General features: G+C 40.5%; 1 protein-coding gene across 1 annotated transcript in view; it reads left to right on the top strand.

Annotated features, from left to right (window-relative positions):
* agpat5 (1-acylglycerol-3-phosphate O-acyltransferase 5 (lysophosphatidic acid acyltransferase, epsilon)) overlaps positions 1–21,178 on the top strand; it is a 152,764-nt gene extending 131,586 nt beyond the window's left edge. Inside the window, exons 7-8 of the mRNA XM_072251125.1 lie at positions 13,690–13,813; positions 19,248–21,178. Of these exons, the coding sequence (XP_072107226.1) occupies positions 13,690–13,813; positions 19,248–19,473 (350 nt within the window). The 3' untranslated portion in view covers positions 19,474–21,178. The remainder of the gene's footprint in view (positions 1–13,689; positions 13,814–19,247) is intronic.
* The last annotated feature ends 1,284 nt before the right edge of the window (positions 21,179–22,462 follow it).

The following is a 22,462-nucleotide window of genomic DNA, read 5'->3' on the forward strand; positions in this document are numbered from 1 at the left end:
AACAGGAATTGACTGCCTCTGGGATGGTTTAATCCTTTAGGAATAAGAACAAAAATTTACATTCACTTACGAGGCAGGGATTTACTGCGAAGAGGCAAATTCTCTTGGAATGTAGTAGGTAGGCACCTTTTGTGATTTGCACCTTTTGTGGTTTACAAATAGCATAAATGCATTTATGTCAAAAGGGCACAAAACATTGTGAATCCAAGAAGAGATTTTGGTGTGCCAGATATCTATAAATTCTTTTTGCTGACTCAGCTGAAGTGTTTTTGGCATATGTTATTATGTTGGCTTCATTCCAGCAACTGATCATTTTGAGTATTGCCAGTTTTATTTCCCTCCTTTTCATAGCCTGGGAAAAATGAAGTGGCATATTGGGGGAAGCATATCTTAGTCCAGAATAAAAGAAACCAGACACTCAACAACTGAGTAATATTCTGCCTTTGCCAACTGTGGCCTGAGAACATATGATAAGAGTATTTCCACTGTTTTGGTCCTTATTTAATACAATGTCAAATCTTAGACAAGCTTAAAATGGCAAGAGGAGCCTCAGAAATCACAATGATTTTGGAATGTACGAGCAAAGTGGGAAATATTCTATTTCCTAGTGCTGCTCTACACAGTAGTTGCTGATAAATCCTAAACATCAGAATTAAAGGCAAATAATTTAATTATAACATGATAATAGAACATGGAACACGACAGCCCTTCAGCCCACAATGTGTGCCAACCAATTAACCTACTTTTAAGGGCAATCTAACTCTTCCCTCCAACATAGTCCTCCATTTTTCTTTGATCCATGGCCTATCTAAGAGTTTTTTTCAATGCCCCTAAAATATCTGCCTCTACCACCCCCGCTGCCAGGGTGTCCATGCACCCTCCACTCTGTGTAAAAAACTTACTTCTGACACCACTTCCCCCCCCATCCTTGCCCATTTTTTGGTCTTTAAATTTTACTATCTTGTTAGAAAGGTCATCACTATTTTTCTTTTTAATATTCCTTTCTGATCATAATCAACTTCATACTTCAATATTCATTCAGCGAGATACAGATCTCAGTTTGCCTTTGGTGTCACCTAGCTGCATTCTAGCTGAGATTCCATCTATAAATCTGACGAGATGTTCCTTTGGACCCTGCGGGTGGCAAGTGGCCCTAGTAGACATATTTAAATCATCCTTAACTATAGCTGAGATACCAGAGGATTAGAGGATAGCCAATGTTGTTCCGCAATTCAGGAAATGCTCTAAAAATAAACCAGGAAACTATAGACTGGTGAACCTGACATCAGTAGTGGGAAAGTTATTTGAAAATATTCTGAGGGACCAGATATATAAGTATTTGGATAGGCATGGACTGATTAAGGATAGTCGTATGTGGTAGAGTTTTTCGAGGAAGTTACCAGGAAAGTTGATGAAGGCAAGGCAGTGGATGTTGTCAACATGGACTTTCCCAAATGAAAGGTTGATCAAGAAGGTTCAGTTGCTCAGCATTCAAGATGAGGTAGAAAATTGGATGAGACAAAACCAAGAAATGGTAGTAGATGGTTACCTCTCTGACTGAAGACCTGTGATTAGTGGAGTGCCGCAAGGATTGGTGCTGGCGGATTGTTATTTGTCATCCATATCAACGCCCTGAATGATAATGTGGTTAACTAGATCAGCAAATTTGCAGATGACACTAAGATTGAGAGTATAGGGGACGGCGAGGAAGGTTATCATGGCTTGCAGTGGGATCTGACCAGCTAGAGAAATGGGCTGCAAAATAGCAGATGGAACTTAATGCAGACAAGTGCAAGGTATTGCACTTTGGTAAGACTTATGCTGAACGGCAGGGCACTGAGGAATGTGGTAGAATAAAGAGATCTGAGAACTTAATAGTAGACAAGTGCGAGTTGTTGTACTTTGGTAGAACCATAATTCGCTGAAAGTGGTGTCACAGGTAGGCAGGGTCGTAAAGAAAGCTTTTAGCACATTGGTTTTCATAAATCAAATAAGGGGATGGGATGTTATGTTGAAGTTGGTGAGGCCTAATTTGGAGTATTGTGTGCAGTTCTGGTCACCTACCTACAGGAAAGATGTAAATACTGTAAGGTTGAAAGTACAGAGAAAATTTACAAGGATGTTGCCAGGTCTGAAGGACCTGAGTTATAAGGAAAGACTGAATAGGTTAGGACCTTATATCTTGAAACGTAGAAGATTGAGAGGAGACTTGATAGAGGTATATGAAATTGTAAGGGGTAAATGCAAGCAGTCTTTTTTCACTGAGGTTGGGTGGGACTACAACCAAGGATCATGAGTTAAGGATAAAAGGTGAGAAGTTTAAGGGACAACATGAGGGGAAACTTCTTCAGTCAGAGGGTTGTGAGAGTGTGGAATGAGCCTGCCAGCACTAGTGGGGTGCCTGCAAGCTCGATTTAAACACTTAAGTGAAGTTTGGATAGGTACATGGATGGTAGGGGTATGGAGGATCCTGGTGCAAGTCGATGGGAGTAGGCAGTTTAGATGGTTCAGCACAGATTAGAAGAACCAAAGGGCCTGTTTCTGTGCTGTGCTTTTCTATGACTCTGTGACTGTAATATCTGACCCCTTTTAAAGATAAATCTACAGAAATATATATGTACATGTTTCTTTTAATTTTCAGCTGTGGAAAATGCATTAGCTTTGGAATTTACATAATAGGAACGAAGGATTGATTTGGAGTCTTCCCAATCATATTTATGAATATTCATGACTGATATTTTTAATTATTTTATTGCTTATTTATTGTTATTGTTTCTTTATGTATTTTTGTCTTCAGCACTCTGGTTGAATGCCCAAGTTGGGCAGTCTTTCATTGATTCTGTTATGGTTATTATTCTACAAATTTATTGAGTATTCCCACAAGAAAATGAATCACAGGTTTGTACATAGTGACATGTATGTACATTGATAATAAATTTACTTTGAACTTTGAACTTTGATTTAAAATGCAGAGAAATCTGCATTAATTGCAATCTATCCAAGTCGCAGTGCTGCACAGAATTCTGTCTGGAAAGCCCCAGGGTGATGTTAAATGATGTGAAATGCAAAGTTCTTTGGACTGCCAGTCTTCCCTTGTGACTTTGTTCATTAAATCCAGTCACTGCATCTCTGTGATGTTGAGTGGGGAAAACTGGCTTTGATTTGAACTCTGCTACAAATAACTATATTCATTTATGTGCTTGTATTCTTGATATCACATGCAAACTTTGTTTAGTGTTATAATAACAGTAAGTGTAATTTTGCTAAGCGAAGCCAAATGTCTGTTTGTAGCCTAAATAATTAATACTTTCTGCCACCACTCCAGATTTGTTCCAATCCACATCTGGCACCATTTCCTCTATGTTACCTGATATATTGGAGTGTGATCAAGTTAACAAGCCAAAGGAAGCGATGCCTTGGGTTTTAAGAAATGACAGGATGAATGAGATGTGAGATCTGTGCTTGGAAATCCTTGACTTGAGCCTTAAACAGCTAATCTGCATTGCCAGTGATGGAACAAACAAGAGTGTGGCACGGACAAGTGGCTATAATTGAAGGGATTCTGTGCTCTATAGAAATTGTTGGATAAAGGTTACATTCACAGGAGCAGAGTTCATGGTGGATTTCAAGAACCTCGGCATGAAACATCGACTGTTTATTTGGATACAGTGGGGTCTTTTCAGAGCCTCTTAGATAGGTACATGGAGCTTAGAAAAATAGAGGGCTATGCGCTAGGGAAATTCAAGGAAGTTTCTAGAGTAGGTTACATGGTCAGCACAACATTGTGGTCTGAAGGGCCTGTAATCTGCTGTACATTTCTATGTTCTGTGTTATTCCCCTCTACAGATGCTACTTGATCTGAGTTCCTACAGCATTTTGTATGTGTTGCTGTAGATTTTCAGCATCTGCAAAATCTTTTGTGTTTACTAGAGTTTAAACATTTAACTCATTTGTGCTGGTCAATGAGTGTTACAGTGGGAATAATTGCACCAGAGTTCTCTAGGTCATAGGAAGGAGAAAAACTGCAGCAAGTGAGGAGTGATTGATTTGGAAAGTCAGTAGTCTCAGCCAGTGGTGTAGACATGTGATACTACTAGTGGAATTAAACCATGCTTATAATGAAGCTTGCATGGTGCTAGAGTCTCAGGTTAGATTCCAAGATTTTAAAAGCATGAGTTCACCTTTTGAGGATGATGATGAATTGACAGCTAGGGAATCAGTGAGGCACCAGACCAAAAAGCTATAGGCAGAATTGTCTGAATTTTAGTGTAGTTGTACATTCTGCCTGTGACCACATAAGTTTCCTCCAGGTCCTCTGGCTTCCTCCCATATTCCAAAGGCATACCATTAGGATTAGTGAGTAGTGGGCATGCTATGTGGGTGCTGAAAGTGTGGCAATACTTGCAGGCTGCCGAGCACAGTCCTCACAGGTCTGATTTGATGAAAACGAAGCATTTCACTGTACAGTATGTTTCAATTTGCATGTGAGAATTAAAGTTAATCTTCAATCTTTGAAGCTGTGGGAAGTTCCAAACTCATGGGCAGTAGCCTCCCCAGCACTGAGAACATCATCAGGATTCCTCAAAAAAGCGACCCCCATCAAGCAGGACATGCCCTCTTCCTATTGCTATCAGGGAGGAAGTACAGGAATGTGAAGACACAAACACTCCATTTTAAGAATAACCCTTCCCCTCTACCATCAAATTTTTGAATAAACAATGAAGCCATGGACACTACCTCACTATTTTTCCTTTCTTGTGCACTACTCACTTATTTTTTGTTAAATATATTTCTTATTGTAAAATATAGTTTTTTTCTTTTGTACTGCACTGTACTGCTGCAGCAAAACAAAAAATTTCACAACCTATGCCAATGATACTAAACCTGATTCTGACATGATTCTAACCACCTGACTTTATGTAATACCTTCTAGCTACCTTCCTTCCACTCCCGCCACCTTTTTATTCTGGAGTCTTCTCCCTTCCTTTCCGGTCCTGATGAAGGGTCTCTGTCAACTCATTATTTATTTCCATTGATGCTGCCTGCCCTGCTGAGCTGCTCCTGTATTGTGTGTGTATTACACTAAATTCTGTTGCTGAAATTTGATGCAAACAGCATATTTCACTATTTTTTCAATGTACATGTGTGTAATAAAACTAATCTTATATCATCATGTTTACCTGCCTGTTCTAGGCAGCTACCACACTTCAGTGTTTACAACAAAATCTTTCCCCCTTTCACCTTAAGTGCATGTCCTCTTGTATTTTACATCTCTACAATGAGATAAATATTCTGACAGCCAACTATATCTCTGCATTTTGTAATTTTATAAACTGTTATCAGTTCTCTTGTTGATAGGTTCAGAGGTGAAATTGTAAAATTATCAAATTACAGGAGGTAGGGATTCAGGGTAAAGTGTGTCAATGGGTGCTGAATTGGCTCAAAACAAAAAACAACGAGCTATGGTGAAAGGAGATGTTAAAAGTGGGTTCTGCAGTGAATTCTTGACTCTTATTGTTCTCTCAGGGTTTTAGGAATAGTCATTAAGGATATAAATCCTCAGGAAAACACTGTCTCAGTGTCAATATGACCGCTAATTTCAGTCATAATACCCAAATAATTGTCAAGTGCCTCTGTGGTAATTTTTCCATCTTGAAATATCCCTATTATGTTTCTAGCTGATAGAATTTCAGGAAGATTCAGGTATGAAGGAAGGTAGGTTGATACTTTTACTTTCAGGACTGAGATGCTTGCAGTCAGCCTGAGTTCTGCTGGGGTCTAATCTGTCTTGATTTTGTTTTCTGATCTCAAGGATCACACTATCACCTCCACCTCGAGTGATACAAAAGTGGCACTAGGCTGTAGTTTTATTTTCTGCTTTCCTTTGCTCATACCAGGGCTGACAGATGAGTTTTTGATGCTCATTTTATTCTGATTGCTGCAGACCACTGCGATATTCCCTGTATTACTTGAATGAGTCCTGCTACATATTCTGCATAGCTGGGAGTAATCGATGTGGAATAAGGAAGTTGTCCAAACTATTTCTGAATTAAACACATTTTCCAATGCCTCACACAAATGTACACTGTAACTAGAGGAATAGACAGCCCTTTCAGCTGAATTATTTGCAAGTTTATTAATCTGTGGCACATTTATTAGTTTCTTGGGTTTTCTGCTTCTCTGTGCTTAATTTCTTGCCACCACTTCAAATTTTAGCAACAAAATTTATTTACCTGTTCCCATGGTTTCAAAAGATTAAAGATTAGCTTTATTTATCACATATACATCAAAACACAGAGCGAAATGTGTTATTTGCATGAAATCAAATCAGTGAGGATTGTGCTAGGTAGTCGCAAGTGTCGCTATACCTCCGGCACCAATATAGCATGCCCATAATTTACTAACCCTGGCTGCACATCTTTGGGCTGTGGGAAGAACATCTGCTCTCACTCCATCCTCTCGCCACCCCACTAGGAATAGGGTTCCCCTTGTCCTCACCTACCATCGCACCAGCCTCCGTGCCCAACATACAATTCTCCGTAACTTCCGCCCCTCCAACAGGATCCCACCACTAAGCACATCTTTCCCTCCTCCCCCCCCTCGCTTTCTGCAGGGATTGCTCCCTACGCGACTCCCTTGTCCCTTGTCCATTCGTCCCCCCCATCCCTCCCCACTGCACTGATCTCCCTCCTGGCACTTATCCTTGTAAGCGGAACAACGGCCACACATGCCCTTACACTTCCTCCCTCACTACCATTCAGGGCCCCAGTCAGTCCTTCCAGGTGAGGCGACACTTCACCTGTGAGTCGGCTGGGGTGATATACTGCATCCGGTGCTCCCAGTGTGGCCTTCTATATATTGGCGAGACCCGACGCAGACTGGGAGATCGTTTCGCTGAACACCTACGCTCTGTCCGCCAGAGAAAGCAGGATCTCCCAGTGGCCACACATTTTAATTCCACGTCCCATTCCCATTCTGATATGTCTATCCACGGCCTCTTCTACTGTAAAGATGAAGCCACACTCAGGTTGGAGGAACAACACCTTATATTCCGTCTGGGTAGCCTCCAACCTGATGACATGAACATTGACTTCTCAAGCTTCCGCTAATGCCCACCTCCCCCTCGTACCCCATCTGTTATTTATTCATTTATATACATACATTCTTCTTTTCTCTCTCCCCTTTTCCTCCCTCTGTCCCTCTCACTATACCCCTTGCCCATCCTCTAGGCTTCCCCCATCCCCGTTTCATTGTCTCCCTGGGCCTCCTGTCCCATGATCCTCTCATATCCCTTTTGCCAATCAACTGTCCAGCTCTTGGCTCCATCCCTCCCCCTCCTGTCTTCTGCTATCATTTTGGATCGCCCTTTCCCCCTCCCCCTCCCCCTCCCACTTTCAAATCTCTTACTAGCTCTTCTTTCAGTTAGTCCTGACGAAGGGTCTCGGCCTGAAACGTGGACTCTACCTCTTCCTAGAGATGCTGCCTGGCCTGCTGCGTTCACCAGCAACTTTTATGTGTGTTGCTTGAAATTCCAGCATCTGCGGATTTCCTCATGTTTGCATATTTGAAGATAGCTGTTTGTAATAAATGTGCAGTCGCCTGACACCGTTACCAGCAGAGTGAGTGACTTCTGATTTCTAAAGCTCAGTTTATACTTATGCATCAAATGTATGCCGTAGGTACCGCGTACCCTATGCCGTAGGGTGACGTGCACCTCGCCAAAAATGTAACTCACGCATCGCGGCGACGCAGACCGCAACAACTGTGATCAACTGTGATTGGTCCGCTTGGTAGCATCACATTTCCTCCTGTGCATTTCCGGTTGCTTTTCTCCGCCATGTCTGTACACTGATGTGAAATAAATGGTTGGAGATGATGAACCAAATTGTCAAATCTACCTGCCGACATCTGAAAATATTTGAAATGCCTTTTCCTCATCCATGTCTCTCACGAAGAAACTCAACAAAGTGGCATAGAAACCCCACCACCAAGTAGTGTTTTGGCGGTGAATTGCAGAGCGATGCAGGCACAACTACGCATGCTCGCTACGGTGTAGGGCTACGCAAAAGAGCCTGTATGCACAAGTATAAACCAGCCTTAAATCACATGCATATCAATGCATCTCTTCGTCAGCATTTATTTGTTCCCAAGGTTCATTCTGTGTTTTCCATCTAAGCTTTGGGGTGGTTGTTTGGCTGTCCCTGTTTTTGCCCGGGGCTCGTTCTATAAAGGTAAAGATAACAGGTTGTTTGTTGAGATATTGAGGCCCTGGTTAAGAAAATAAAGCAGTTGCATTGCAGGTATTGGCAAGTGGGAACAAATGAGGTGTTTAGGAAGTATAAGAAATGCAAAAGAACACTTAAGAAAGAAATCAGGAAAGTAAAAAGAAGGCATGAGATTGCCCTAGCAGATAAGGTGAAGGAGAATCTTAAGGGATTCTACAGATATTTTAAGAGCAAACGGATTGCAAGGGACAAAATTTGTCCTCTAGAAGATGAGAATGGTAATACATGTGTGGAGCCAAAACTGATGGGGGAGATCTTAATTTTCTTTTGCATTTGTATTTAATAAAGAGACAGACACAGAGTCTATAGAAGTGAGGCAAAGAGGCATGAACTTCATGGACCCTATACAGATTACAGAGGAGGAGATGTTTGCTGTCTTGAAGCAAATTAGGGTGACTGAATATCCAAGGTCTGACAAGGTGCTCCCTTGGACCCTGCAGGAGACAAGTGCAGAAAGTGCCGGGGCCCTAGCATAGACAATTAAATCATCCTTAGCGACAGGTGATACCAGAGGATTGGAGGACACCCAATGTTGTTCCGCTATTCAAGAAAGGCTCTAAACTTAAACCAGGAAATTACAGGCTGGTGAGCCTGACGTCAACAGTGGGAAAGTTATTGGATCATATACTGAGGGACCAGATATATAAATATTTGAATAGACATGGACTAATTAAGGAGTATGGCTTCGAGCATGCAGATCATGTCTAACCAATCTTATAATTTTTTGAGGAAGTTACCAGGAAAATTGATGAAGACAAGGCAGTGGATGTTGTCTACATGGACTTCAGTAAAGCATTTGACAAGGTCCCACATGGGAGGATGGACACAAAGGTTCAGTCGCTCAGCATTCAAGATGAGGTAGTAAATTGGATTAGGCATTGGCTTTGTGGGAGAAGCCAGAGAGTGGTAGTAGATGGTTTGCTTTCTGACTGGGGGCTGTGCCAAGTGGAGTGCCACAGAGAATGGTGCTGGGCCCATTGTTTGTCACCTATATCAATGATCTGGATGATAATGTGGTTAACTGGATCAGCAAATTTGCAGATGACACAAGATTGGGGGTATAGTAGCCAGCGAGGAAGGCCATCATGACTTGCAATGTGATCTGGACCAGTTGGGAAAATGGGCTGAAAAATGGCAGATGAATTGTAATGCAGACATGTGAGGTGTTGCACTTCGGTAAGACCAGCAAGTATAGGTCTTGCACTATGAATGGTAGGGCACTGAAGAGTGTGGTAGAACAAAAGGATATGGGAATACAGGTACATAATTTGTTGAAGGTGGCATCACAGGTAGATTGGGTCAAAAGGAAAGTTTCTGGCACTTTATCCTTCATAAGTTAAAATATTGCGTACGGGAGATGGGATGTTATGTTGAAGTTGTATAAGACATTGTTGAGGCCTAATCTGGAGTATTGTGTGTAGTTTTGTTCACTGCCCTACAGGAAAGATGTAAACAAGGTTGAAAGAGTATAGAGAAAATTTGCAAGGATGTTGCCGGGTCTGGAGGACCTGAGTTACAAGGAAAGATTAAATAGGTTAGGACTTTATACCTTGGAACGTAGAAGATTGAGAGGAGATATGATAGAGGTATACAAAATTATGAGGGGTATAGATAGGGTAAATACAACCAGGCTTTTTCCACTGAGGTTGGGTGGGACTACAACCAGAGATCATGGATTAAGGGTGAAGAGTGAAATGTTTAAAGGGATCATGAGGGGAAACTTCTTCACTCAAAATGGAGAGAGTGTGGAATGAGCTGCCAGCACTAGTGGTGAATGCAAGCTTGATTTCAAAGTTTAAGATAAGTTTGGATAGGTACATGGATGGTAGGGGTATGGAGGCTATGTTCCCAGTTCAGGTCAGTTGGAGTGTAGTTTTCTATGACTCCATGCTTGTACGTTTTTTGTGCACTGTTTCAATCTTATTTACATCTTTTCTGTAGTTAGACAACCAAAACTGTGTACAATATCTGTGATGCCTCTCTCAAGGAATTATAGATCTGTATTTCCAGGTCCCCACCACACTCCTCAGTGGCCTACTATTCACTGTGTAAGACTACCCAGGTTGGTCCTCCCAAAGTACAATACCTCACATTTGCCTGCATTAAATTCCATTCGCCATTTTTCAGCCCATTTTTCTAGCTGGTCCAGATCCCGCGACAAGTTTTGATAGACCTCCTTGCTGTCCACTTCACCCCCAGTTTTGGTGTCATTTGCAAATTTGCAGTACCTGTTTACCACATTATCATTCAGATCATTGATATGGATGACAAAGAATAATGGGCCCAGCACTGATACCTGCTACAGACCACTAGTCACAGGCCTCCAGTCAGCGAGGCAGCCATGTGCTACCGTTCTCTGGCTTCTCCCTCAAAGCCAGTGTCTAATCCAATTTACTACCTCTACTTGAATGCCAAGTGACTGGACCTTCTTGGCAACTTCCCATGCGGGTTCTTGTCAGAGACCTTGCTGAAAGTCCATGTAGATAACGTCCACTGCCTTGCCTTGATCAACTTTCTAACTTCCTAGAAAAACTCTTAAGACTGGTTAGACACAACCTTCCACACTGAAAGCTGTGTTGGCCATCTCGAATCAGATTCTGTTTATCTAAATATTTAAATATGCAGCCTCTTAGCATACCTTCCATTAACTTTCCATTGATGTCAGGCTCACTGGCCAATAATTTCCTGGCTTATCCTTAGAGATTTTCTTAAACAACAGAACAACTTTAGCTGTCATCCAGTGCTCTGGCACTTCACCTGTGGCTGAGGATATCTTAAATATCTCTGCAAAGGCCACTACAATCTCTGCACTACCTCCCACAGGGTCCATGGGAACACCTTGTCAAACCCCGAGGATTTATCCATCCTGATGTGCCTCAAGACAGCAACACCTCCTCTGCAATCTGTATCAGGTCCATGACCTCACTACTGCTTTGCCTCATTTCGATACTGTGTCTGTCTCCCAAGTAAATACAGATGGTAAAGAATTTATTTAAGTCCTCCCCCATGTCTTTCAGCTCCAAGCGTAGTACCACTCTGCTCTTCCAGAGGACCAATTTTGTCCCTTGCTATCCTTTTGCTCTTTATATATCTGTAGATGCCCTTAGGATTCTCCTTCATCTTGTCTCCTAGAGCAACCTCTTGACTTATTTTAGCCCTTCTGATCTCCTTATTAAGAGCTCTCTTGCATTTCTACTATCCTCAAGTACCTCATTTGTTCCAATCTGCCAATACCTGCTACGCACCTCCTTTTTCTTAACCAATGGTCTCAATGTATCTCAAAAACCAAGGTTCTCTAAACCTTTCATCATCACTTTTTATTCTGACAGAAACACGCACACTCTGTTCTCTTTAAATTTCACTATTGGAGGCCTCCCACTTACCAAGTATACCTTTGCCAGAGAACAACCTATCCCAATCCACACTTGCCAGATTCTTTTTGATACCATCAAAGTTGGCTTTTCTCCAATTTAGAGTCTTAACCCGGGGACCCGGGGACAAGGCCTATCCTTTTCTATAATTACTTTGAAACTAAAGCATTGTGATCACCAGCTAAAAAGTGGTCCCCTATACAAACTTCTGTCACCTGCCCTGTCTCATTCCCTAGAATCACACTCACTCTAGTTAGGACTTCTCTGTACTGATTTAAGGAAATTTTCTTGAACACATTTGACAAACTCTTTCCTTTCCAGGCCTTTTACAGTATGGGAGTCCCAGTCAATATGTGGAAAATTAAAATCACAACTATCTTAACTTTATGTTTCTTGCAACAGTCTGTGACCTTTCTACAAATTTCTTCCTCCAATTGTACTAACTGTTAGGTGGCCTATAATATCCAATCAGTGTGGTCATACCTTTCTTATTCTTCAGTTCTACCCATAAAGCCTCACTAGACGAGCTCTCAGCCTGTCCTGTCTGAACACTGCTGTGACATTTTCCCTGCTTATTAATGCAACCTGTCCCCCTTTAATTCCTGCCACTCTATCACGCCGAAAATAATAGAGCCCTGGAACAGTGAGCTGCTAGTTCTACTCCTCCTGCATCCATGTCTCACTAATGGCTACACTGTCATAATTCCATGTGCTGATCCACATTCTGAGCTCATCCAGCTTTCCTACAATACTCTTTGCATTGAAATATATGCAGTTCAGAACATCAGTCACACCATGCTCAACCTTTTGATTCCTGACTTTGTAGCCCATATATATTTATGCTCACACACAGTGAATTCTGTTTAATTGGGACCAGTACATTTTGGCCTAATTAAGTGGCTGCCCCAATTAGCCGAAGTTTCATGGAAGTAGTTAAAAGATATTAAAAAAAGACAAACTATTATTAAACTGAGTAACAATTTATGTACTTAAATGAATACAGAACAAATTAGAGCACTGGCAAGTCTACTCTACTATAAAACTGTATAAGTTCTGAATAGTTGTCGATAGAGGAATTCATCTACCGTGTTCGTTTCATTGACTGTAAATGAACAAAGTGAATGCAGACTACCTAGTGCAGATAATGGGCTGCCTTCTTACAATGCTTTAATTGATTCAATTCTTCAAATCTTCATTTTCATTGTAACATTCAAGATGATTTTCAATACCTTCAAATTTTTTGTAATTCCTGAATTGTTTAAACTGTAAAATTGTTTAATTTTCACTCCTGGCAGTTTCTGGCATTTCCAAGCCTGAACGCCTGAAACTGCGGTGAGCAACACAGCTCTGAATTGTCTTTCTGCTTATTTCTCACCAAATATCAATGACAGGAATCACTGCAGTTTGAACACAAAACACGATGCTGTTTAAAACCTGATCACCCTGGTACGGTGTAGTGTCTAACAGTTACACAAGTATGCATAACTGATGCTAGTTTGAAACCATTTGGCAATAGTCTCCTGTCCAAATGAAACAGTTAATGCCCCAAAAAAATGCCTGCCCCGAATAACTAACGGCCCTATTAACTAGAACCCACATGAATTTCACATGAAATTTGGTGTTTTGGGGCTACAGTACATTGCAATACATAATAATTTAAAAAACCTATAAATTACATTAAGAAATATAAATAAAAAATAAATTAACTGTGTTATACAAAAACCGCATAAAAAACTGAGGCAGTTTTCATGGGTTCATTGTCCATGAGAAATCTGATGGTAGAGGAGAAGAAACTGTTCCTGAAACATTGAGTGGTTGTCTTCAAGCTCCTCTACCTTCTGCTTGATGGTAGTAATGAGAAGTAAGCACTTGATTCTGTAGAATCATACCAGAGTTTTGTGTTAGAAATAGATAAAATCATTATTTTCACAATATCTCTGAATCGTCTAAACTATTTAATCTGTCAGTTTGAAAGAAAAATTATTGGCAAAGTTCACACCTAGGTGTTAATCGAAGTTTTATTTTATTCACAGAATTCTTGTGCAGGGAGTGTCCAAGGATACACATTTTCTTCGAACGTATTGATCTAAAAGAAATTCCAGAGGAAACTATTTTCTTGAAGAGATGGTTACACGAACGCTTCGAAGTTAAAGACAGGTTAGTAGTCGCACTTTTTATAACTATAGTATTTTTGCAATGAGCCAGCTGGTGGCGTAGTGGCATCAGCGCTGGACTGCGGGGCGGAGGTTCCGAAGTTCAAATCCAACCGACTCCCCCCACCCGTGCGGAGTTATGAGCTGGTGATCTCTTTGAAAAAAAAACTCACCCGGCAGAAGGCAATGGCAAACCACTGCTGTAACTTGCCCCATACGCAAATTCCAACTGCGTCAGAACGGCATGGAAGGAAGTCATCCGCTACCCGGAAAAATTAGGGATACGACCTACATTATTTTTGCAATAGTTAATAAACTGCTCCTTTCATTTCATAGGTCTTTGAGAGCATGTATTCTCACACATGAAATGAAAATGTGGTACTGTTTAACTATATCACAGTGGGGAATGGTGTAGTGCAACTTTTAAAAAGTTGCAGGTTATTCATCTAAAATACTGAACTCCCAAAAAGTTGCAAACACTTGGAATTCTGCAGATGCTGGAAATTCAAGCAGCACACATCAAAGTTGCTGGTGAACGCAGCAGGCCAGGCAGCATCTCTAGGAAAAGGTACAGTTGACGTTTCGGACCAAGGCCCTTCGTCAGGACTAACTGAAAGAAGAGCTAGTAAGAGATTTGGAACTGGGAGGGGGAGATCCGAAATGATAGGAGAAGACAGGAGGGGGAGGGATAGAGCCAAGAGCTGGACAGCTGATTGGCAAAAGGGATACGAGAGGATCATGGGATGGGAGGCCCAGGGAGAAAGAAAGGGGGAGGGGGAAGCCCAGAGGATGGGCAAGGAGTATAGTGAGAGGGACAGAGGGAGAAAAAGGAGAGAGAGAGAGAAAGAATATATATAAAATAAATAATGAAATAATGGATGGGGTATGAGGGGGAGGTGGGACATTAACGGAAGTTAGAGAAGTCAATGTTCATGCCATCAGGTTGGAGGCTACCCAGACGGAATATAAGGTGTTGTTCCTCCAACCTGAGTGTGGCTTCATCTTTACAGTAGAGGAGTAAACGCAACCTAGAAAGTTGGTTGTGTTTCTTATCTGTGAATAATAATTTGAAGGTGTGTTGCAATAAATTAGCTTTACATGGTTTTAGCAAGTGTTTTGATAGTTTAAAAATATCTAAAGGATACGTGATGTAATTAAGCTTAAACACATTTGATGTGGCAGAAGGGAAGGAGGAAAATTATTTGATCCGAGGGAAAATTATTTGATCCGACTCTTACACACTTGTGTTCAGCCTGGTCCTCTTTGACTCTCGCTGCTCTCAATGCACACCACCCACTCTTACCTCAGCTCTTTCCAATTTGAGTCACTCGACTCATAGAGATACAAGTCACACTGAGTTCTGTCCTCACCCATTTGCACGATACCCACCCCCTCACCCGTTTTGTTGCACCTACATTCCCATCAACTCGGAGTTCAAAGTACATTTATTATCAAAGTACCTATATGTCACCAGGTACAATCATTTTCTTGTGGGAATTTACAGTAAATACATAAAACACAATAGAATCAATGAAACACTGTAACTAACAAGACGGACAAACAGTCTATGTGCAAAAGATAACAAACTGAGTAAATACAAAACAGAAAGGAAAAGAGAAATAAAATAAATAAGCAATAAATTATTGAGAACATGAGATGAAGAGTCCATGAAAGTGTGTCCTTGTTGTAATTCATGTTCCTCCTTCTCCACAACTCATGTTCTCAGTATTCTTTTGCACATGGGTTGTTTTGTCAGTCTTTGTTTATGTACTGTATAGTTTTTCGTAAATTCTATTGTATTTTTAAATTTTTCAATTTTTCAGCGTTCTGCAAACACCAGTTGACCTGAAGACTAACCAATCAGAAGGGAGGGTCTATAGGGGTATAAATACCACCAGGTTAGACATGCTCAGGCATCACCCCTGATGAAGATGACAGAGTTTGTCATCAAAATGTCAGAGAAATTGGTGGTAGCAGAATATTGCATTCGCAATGGCCACAGGATTAACTTCGATGGCACAAAACTACTGTGCTGCGCCAATGGCTTTTGGGGCCACCTGGTAAAGGAAGCCATTGAAATAAAATTAGAGGAAAAGAACTTTAACAAAGATGAAAGTCTTGCTCTAAGTAAGAACTGGAATTTGATTGTAAACAAGGTAGATGCGGAAACCTGACTGGATGAGGAGAAACCAGTTAGGAGGGACGGACTATGGGGGTAGAAATACCATCATACTAGACATACCTGATGAAGATGACAGAGTTTGTCATTGAAACGTAAGTTATAATCGATACCTTGGCCTGGCTGGATGCCTGAGAAGAGTTTATTCACCATGTATGCCGGGAAAGCATTAGATCTTTTTTAGCATACATGAACTTTGATAATAAATTTTACTTTGAATTTGGAATTCTACCACTCGCCTGCATGGGGCAATTTACACATCTTTGGGATGTGGGAGAAACAAGACACTGAGAAAACCACATAGTCACGGGGAGAACATGTGAACTCCACACACTGCCAGAGATGAGGATTGAACCCGGATCCCTGGTGCTGTGAGACATTGGCTCTACTCACTGCTCCATTGTGCTGTCTCCCTTTTAGTACTCTGCCTGTCTCCGTGGCTCTTCTGTATGCATGCTTACCTGACTCTAACCCCATATTCCCAGCTGTACATTGAAGAAGATTTAAATGAATCCCTCAGTAGCCTATTGTGTGAGTGCCTGGTCGTAAATACTGGAAATAATTTTTGGTGCAGTGTAATTATGTTATACGACAATTAATTTTACCATCTGCGTTATTTTAACCTCCTGACAAACTCCAGGAATTTGCTCCTTGCCCTGAGGTGCTGACTGGAGGTAATGTTACTTGGCCTGTTATATAATTTATGATCTGAGCTCAAGCCTACAAAGATTCTTGTTGAAGTGCACATTTTTAAATTGAAATATGCTCTGTTTTCATCTTGTTGTAATGTAACCAGAGCAACATATTAAATACTAATAGGCTTATAAGGTGAAGTTAGATCAGGGTATAGGCATTAGCAAAGGTGAGAGTCATTGAGCACAACATAGAATCAGGCCCTTCGGCACATCTGGGCCATGCCAACCTATCCAAGCACCTCAGATGTTGAAACCGAACCTGAGTCCATCACTTTTGAAAGCAGCTTGTTCCACACTGTCACCACCTTCTGAGTGAAGAAGTACTCACTCAGTTTCCCCTTAACTATTTCAACTTTCACCCTAAACTTTTAACCTCTAGTTCTAGTCTTACCCAACCTGAGGGGAAAAAAGCCTGCATGTATTTACCCTGTCTATACTCCTCGTAATTTTGTAGACTTCTATAAGTTCCCCTTTCATTCTGTTGCAATCCAGAGAATGAAGTCCTAACCTATTCAAAGCAACACACACAAAATGCTAGAGGAGGTCAACAGGTAAGGCTGCATTCATGTTCCATGCCAAGATCCTTCTTCAGGATTGGAAAGGAAGGGGGAAGATGCCAGAATAAAAAGGTGGGAGGAGGGGAAGGAGAATAGCTAGAAGATTATAGATGAAGCCAAATGCCTATTCAATTTCAACATCCTCGTAATTTTTCTCTGTACTCTTTCAATCTTGTTGCTATCTTTTCTGTAGGTAGGTAACCAGAACTGCACTCAGTGCTCCAAATTAGGCCTCACCAGCATTTTATACAACTTCAACATAACGTCCCAATTCCAGTACTCAATACTAAGATATATGAGGGACAATATGCCAAAAGCTCTTTAACAACTCTATCTAACTATGGCACCACTTTCAAGGAATCATGGATACGTAATCCCAGATCCCTCTGTTCTACTGCACACCTCAGTTCATTATTTGAATCCAACTTTGGTTTGTCCAGTCATAGTGTAACATCTCACACTTGTCTGAATTAAATTCCATCTGCCATTTTTTTGTCCATTTTCCCATTTGGTCCAGGTCCTGCTACAAGTTTTGATGGCCTTTCTTGCTGTCCATTATGCCTCCAATCTTGGTCTGTGCTGGTAATATTTGTTTCTTTTCTTGACAGCCTGAGGTATTTTGGGAGCTCGTTATGTATTTATATTAATTTACAAACTGCTGTGAAAGTGTCGCTGTTGCTTTCCTCCTCACAAACATGTGGCATCTTCGGCTGATATAAATGAAAGCTCAGAATAGGCTTCAATAGTTTTCCTTAGAAGTCTTCCCAAAGTACTGAGAGTTGAAGCCATGTACGTTCAGGAGCCATGTTCCAGTTCCAGTCAGGTACTCGAGCCAGAAATGTCTGGAGTGCCTTTTACATATAATGCTATGGTACCTTGTCATTTTCTACAAAGTGCATGCTTCAGTTTGAGTTTCCCCTGGAAGCATTAAAGAATAGTAAAGATCATGTTGCAAGCTTATGCACTGGCCGTGATCCAGATCATTTTGCATGACCTTATGTATTTCTATTTGAATTATTAAGAATCTGCATGTATATTTATTATTTCTTCCAGACTGCATCTGCTGAATATTTGTCCGCCTACAAAACCGCACTATGGCTTTACAGTGTCACCTGCGGGTCCCGGTTTAATATCTCAGCAAGTGATGTGGTCTCTGACAGTGTAACACTCATGCTATTAGATTTCTGGGGTGGGACAGAGCACATAATGTAGGAACATAGATAATTACAGAACAGAACAGGCCCTTCTGCCCCTGATCTGTGCTGTCCTTTTAACCTACTCTTAAGATCAGTCTAACTCTTCTCTCCCCCATAGCCTTCATCTTTCTGTCATTCATGTGCCTCTCTGAGAACTTCGTAAATGCCCCTGATGTATCTGCACTCTTGGCAGGGCGTTCCACACACCTATCACTCTCTGTGTAAGAAAACCTACCTTTGATATCTCACCTATGTTTTGGGAATGCCATTAAAGAAGCCATAGCTGGAACATTTAGCAAGCAACATCTAATCGTGTACACCAATCTTTGTGTAACAAGAGCTTGAAATGTGATCTAATGTTGAAAGTTGAGTAAGCACCCAGGTAGAGAGAGGACCAAGGGAACTTATTATCAATTCCACTTATTTTCTTTAAAGTTTTCCTCTCGAGAGAAAAGCCATGACCACCTCCCCCAGATGGTGATTCTGCTCTCAAGCCTATGATAAATGCATTTTGCTCTCAGATCTAAACCAGGTTCCCAGGACAGTCTCTGTTCTACACTTGGTAAATATAAGAAGTTTAATTACTGTTCAAGTGTTAATGTTGCCATGTGACATTTTCTGAGCATGAGCAGTGCATTGTTAATGCCTTCAGCAGAGCCACCTTTGCGTTCTCACTTCCTGCTTAAAGCTGAAGGTTTTAGATTAAGAAAGGTGAAGTAGGGAAGCTGTTGAGCTCTTGGGGCATGTCACTGACAACTCTTGTTTGAATTGAAGCTTCCATTCTTGTTCTGTTTCACTTCCTCTTTGACAGGTTGCTTTCAGAGTTCTACGAAGCAGATCATGAACAGAAGAGGTACAGATTTCCTGGAGAAGGACGCACATCACAGTTGAGCCTGCTGAGGACTCTGCCATCCCTGCTCTTTCTTTGTGGTCTGACAGTCCCCATGCTCATGACGGAAACTGGAAGGAAGATATATATGAAGACGTGGATTTATGGGACTTTAGTGGGCTGGTTTTGGGTGAACATTAGACCTTGAGAAGCCAACTTTTGAAATTTTAATTAAATTGAGTAATCCAAACATAATTGCTTACATAGCATTTTTTGGAAGTTACCTTTAAAATGGGATTTCAAAATCGCCCTTGAAGAGATTTTATATTCTAATGAAAAACGTTTGCCTTAATGACAGAGACGAGCATATTGCAGTAATGCTCCTGTTTAGTATGGCTGTAATGTAGTGGTAATAATTACCTGCTCAATGTAGTTGTAAAGCCCTGATGTGTTTCTGTGCATTTTGAAGAAGAAAATGTTGTCTGTTGCAAGAATTCATATGGTGTAAGATTGGAACATTGTGGGAAAGTGCTTGATTTGATGTTACGATTAACTCTAGGTGTAATGTGTCAAGGGAGGAAAGTTTGATCACGTCATATCTGTTTGCATTGGGTCTTCTATTTAATGTTCGACATTAATCAGAGGGTCTTCAATTGTTAGCGTTTCATTGCTTTTTATTCTAAATTAAGGGTGTCATTACAACCAGTTTATTGCATTGGTGCTCTGAATGATAAGCGCAGGTAAATTGATTGATGATCCTCTACACTACTCTTATCTAAGTATAATGTTCTCATAAGAACATTTCTGGTACAATATAATCATTTTGTGGAGGGGAGGGAGCAATGAAGTTCTGAGTGTGGTGCTGAAAGGTTGATAAAATACTTCATTTCAGTTACTAACTGCTGAGTTTTGTAAAGCAATGATTTTTAAATATATTAATTACTGTGGCATTTCAGGTTGTATGTGTATGTACTAAATGTACATAAACGTCAAGTTGTTGGACTGAAAACATTTGTTGTCATTGGTGTATTCATCACCTTGAATACCATCACCTGAGAAAAACTTCTTAGCACAGGCAACTCAGGTGGATTACACGATGTTGACCTTGCTGTGGATAAATGTTGAAGAATCTGCCACTTGTCTGTTTAATCATTGTTTTGCCTTGCGATTGTGAACTGTTTAACTGTGATGTGCCGATGACTGTATTTACAGAAAGCATGTGCCTTTTGCCTGTTACTGTCTGATCCACTCTCAGTACCGATGACTGACAGTCTTAATACACAGGCATGTTCAAAATCCTTCACAATTAGAACTGGATCTGTCTGTGGACAATTTGTACTCCGACTAGTGAAGGAAGGTCAGAACTTCTACGTGTAGTTTCTCCCCTCAGGATCAATGGAAAATCTCATTTTGTACCAAGTGCACAAACTCAACTTTTTAATCTTGCTGACAGTTTATAATTCCTTCACGTACTATTTGAATGCACCTGTGATTGGAATTGTGCTTAGGATTGCTGATTTGTTAACTCCATTCTTAATTTCATTTACCTCAAATACAATTCGAGCAAAGTATTTATAATTTGTGGATTTTATCCCTGGCCTGATTACATAAATTCCTTCTTTTCCCTGGAGCACAGTTGTGGGCTAATGGGAAGTGTTATCTATATTTTTACATATTTTCAGGAGAATCCAAACAATTCAGTGCCAAAGTGATTAATCATAGTTTCTTATACAGAATAAAAATCTCCTTTAGCGCAGGTGGCTCCAATTTTTAAAAACGCATTTGTTTTAATATACAGTATGTTTACAGCATTTCCGTACCATGAATTTGCATGCTGATTTTTTTTATTTTTTCAGCTTTTTTAAGCATTATAATTTTGTGTAACATGTTACATAAATAAATTCTGATTAAAATTTAATATTGCCATATCCGATTTTTATCTTTTGGTTTTTCCAGAAGGTTCAAATATTCAAACACAGATTACTTGTTTATATTCCACTCATACATAAAATGTTTGAAATTTCATTTCAATGCTATTGAGAATGCTCTGGAATTCCTGTTTAAGTTAGCTGAAGTCCCTTGAAACAATTTGTACCGAAGTATTATTTATCTGTGCATTACATTTGCAGTGAGACTGTTGACTTAAACCCCCAAATGTTAATCTTTTATATATACAGTATATAAATAGTTGGAAAATATTGCCATCTGGCTGCAAGGCCATAAAACTGTTAACTTTCATCATTCCTTAGTTTGCATCAGTACGTTATATGAGGCAAAGTGTGAAACAGTGCCCATTTTTGAGATAGTCATCGTCATCCTCGTCTCTATAAAAAACAAGTAACAGCTTTTCCCCTGTGATCTGCCCCCATCTTATTTTGTTTTCACTTTGGCTTCAACTATAAATCAGTAAAATCTTTCCAGAATCAAGTTATAAATGGTGCATTCTCATGGATTTTATATCCACAGCAGACTTTCAGCCAAAAATTTCTAAATGAGGCTTGAGAAGAAGTTCTTGTGGTTTCAAAGAAACTTATGAAATGAATATTGGCCTGTGGTCATCTTCCTGTTCCTGTTCAGGAGATTTGGCAGCCAATAATTAGGAGTGTGGCTTCAGATATTTTTTGATGCAAACAGCATATATAGACAACCTGAAGCTCTTGTTTGACATGAGTGAACACTCTTGTGTGGAGCACCATGGATGTTCTCTGTGGGTAAATGTGCCTCTTGGGATTTATTGATTACTTGTTGCCAAGTTAGGCATTTCCTCCCAAATAGAAAAATAAATACACTTTAGCAGGCAGCAAAGGGATGATAGAAACTATTCAAAGCCTCAAATATTCAGAACATATTCAACTTTGTTACTGTGAGAATTCTGCGTCACCATGCGTTGTTGTCCCATTTAGCACTGCACGTGTTGAACAACCTTGTCCAGAGGCTGCATTCGCAAGCAACTCTAGTTCCTGCCACTGACCAAGTTGAAGAAAGGACCCACAGCAGCTTATCAAAGACAAGGAAGTTTAAGCAGGTAGACTTACTGTGTCCAGTATCAATCCACCAAATCATTTACCTTTAATGGGGGGTGTTCGTTATCCTTTCATGATATGTTATGCAAGTCGATTTTGCCAGCAACTTTAGAACATCTGTAGAGGTACAAGGGGTGATTGATAAGTTCATGGCCTAGTGTAGAAGGAGTCAAT

This window comes from Mobula birostris, chromosome 2 (assembly GCF_030028105.1).
Source record: "Mobula birostris isolate sMobBir1 chromosome 2, sMobBir1.hap1, whole genome shotgun sequence".
Classification (NCBI taxonomy): Eukaryota; Metazoa; Chordata; class Chondrichthyes; order Myliobatiformes; family Myliobatidae; genus Mobula; species Mobula birostris.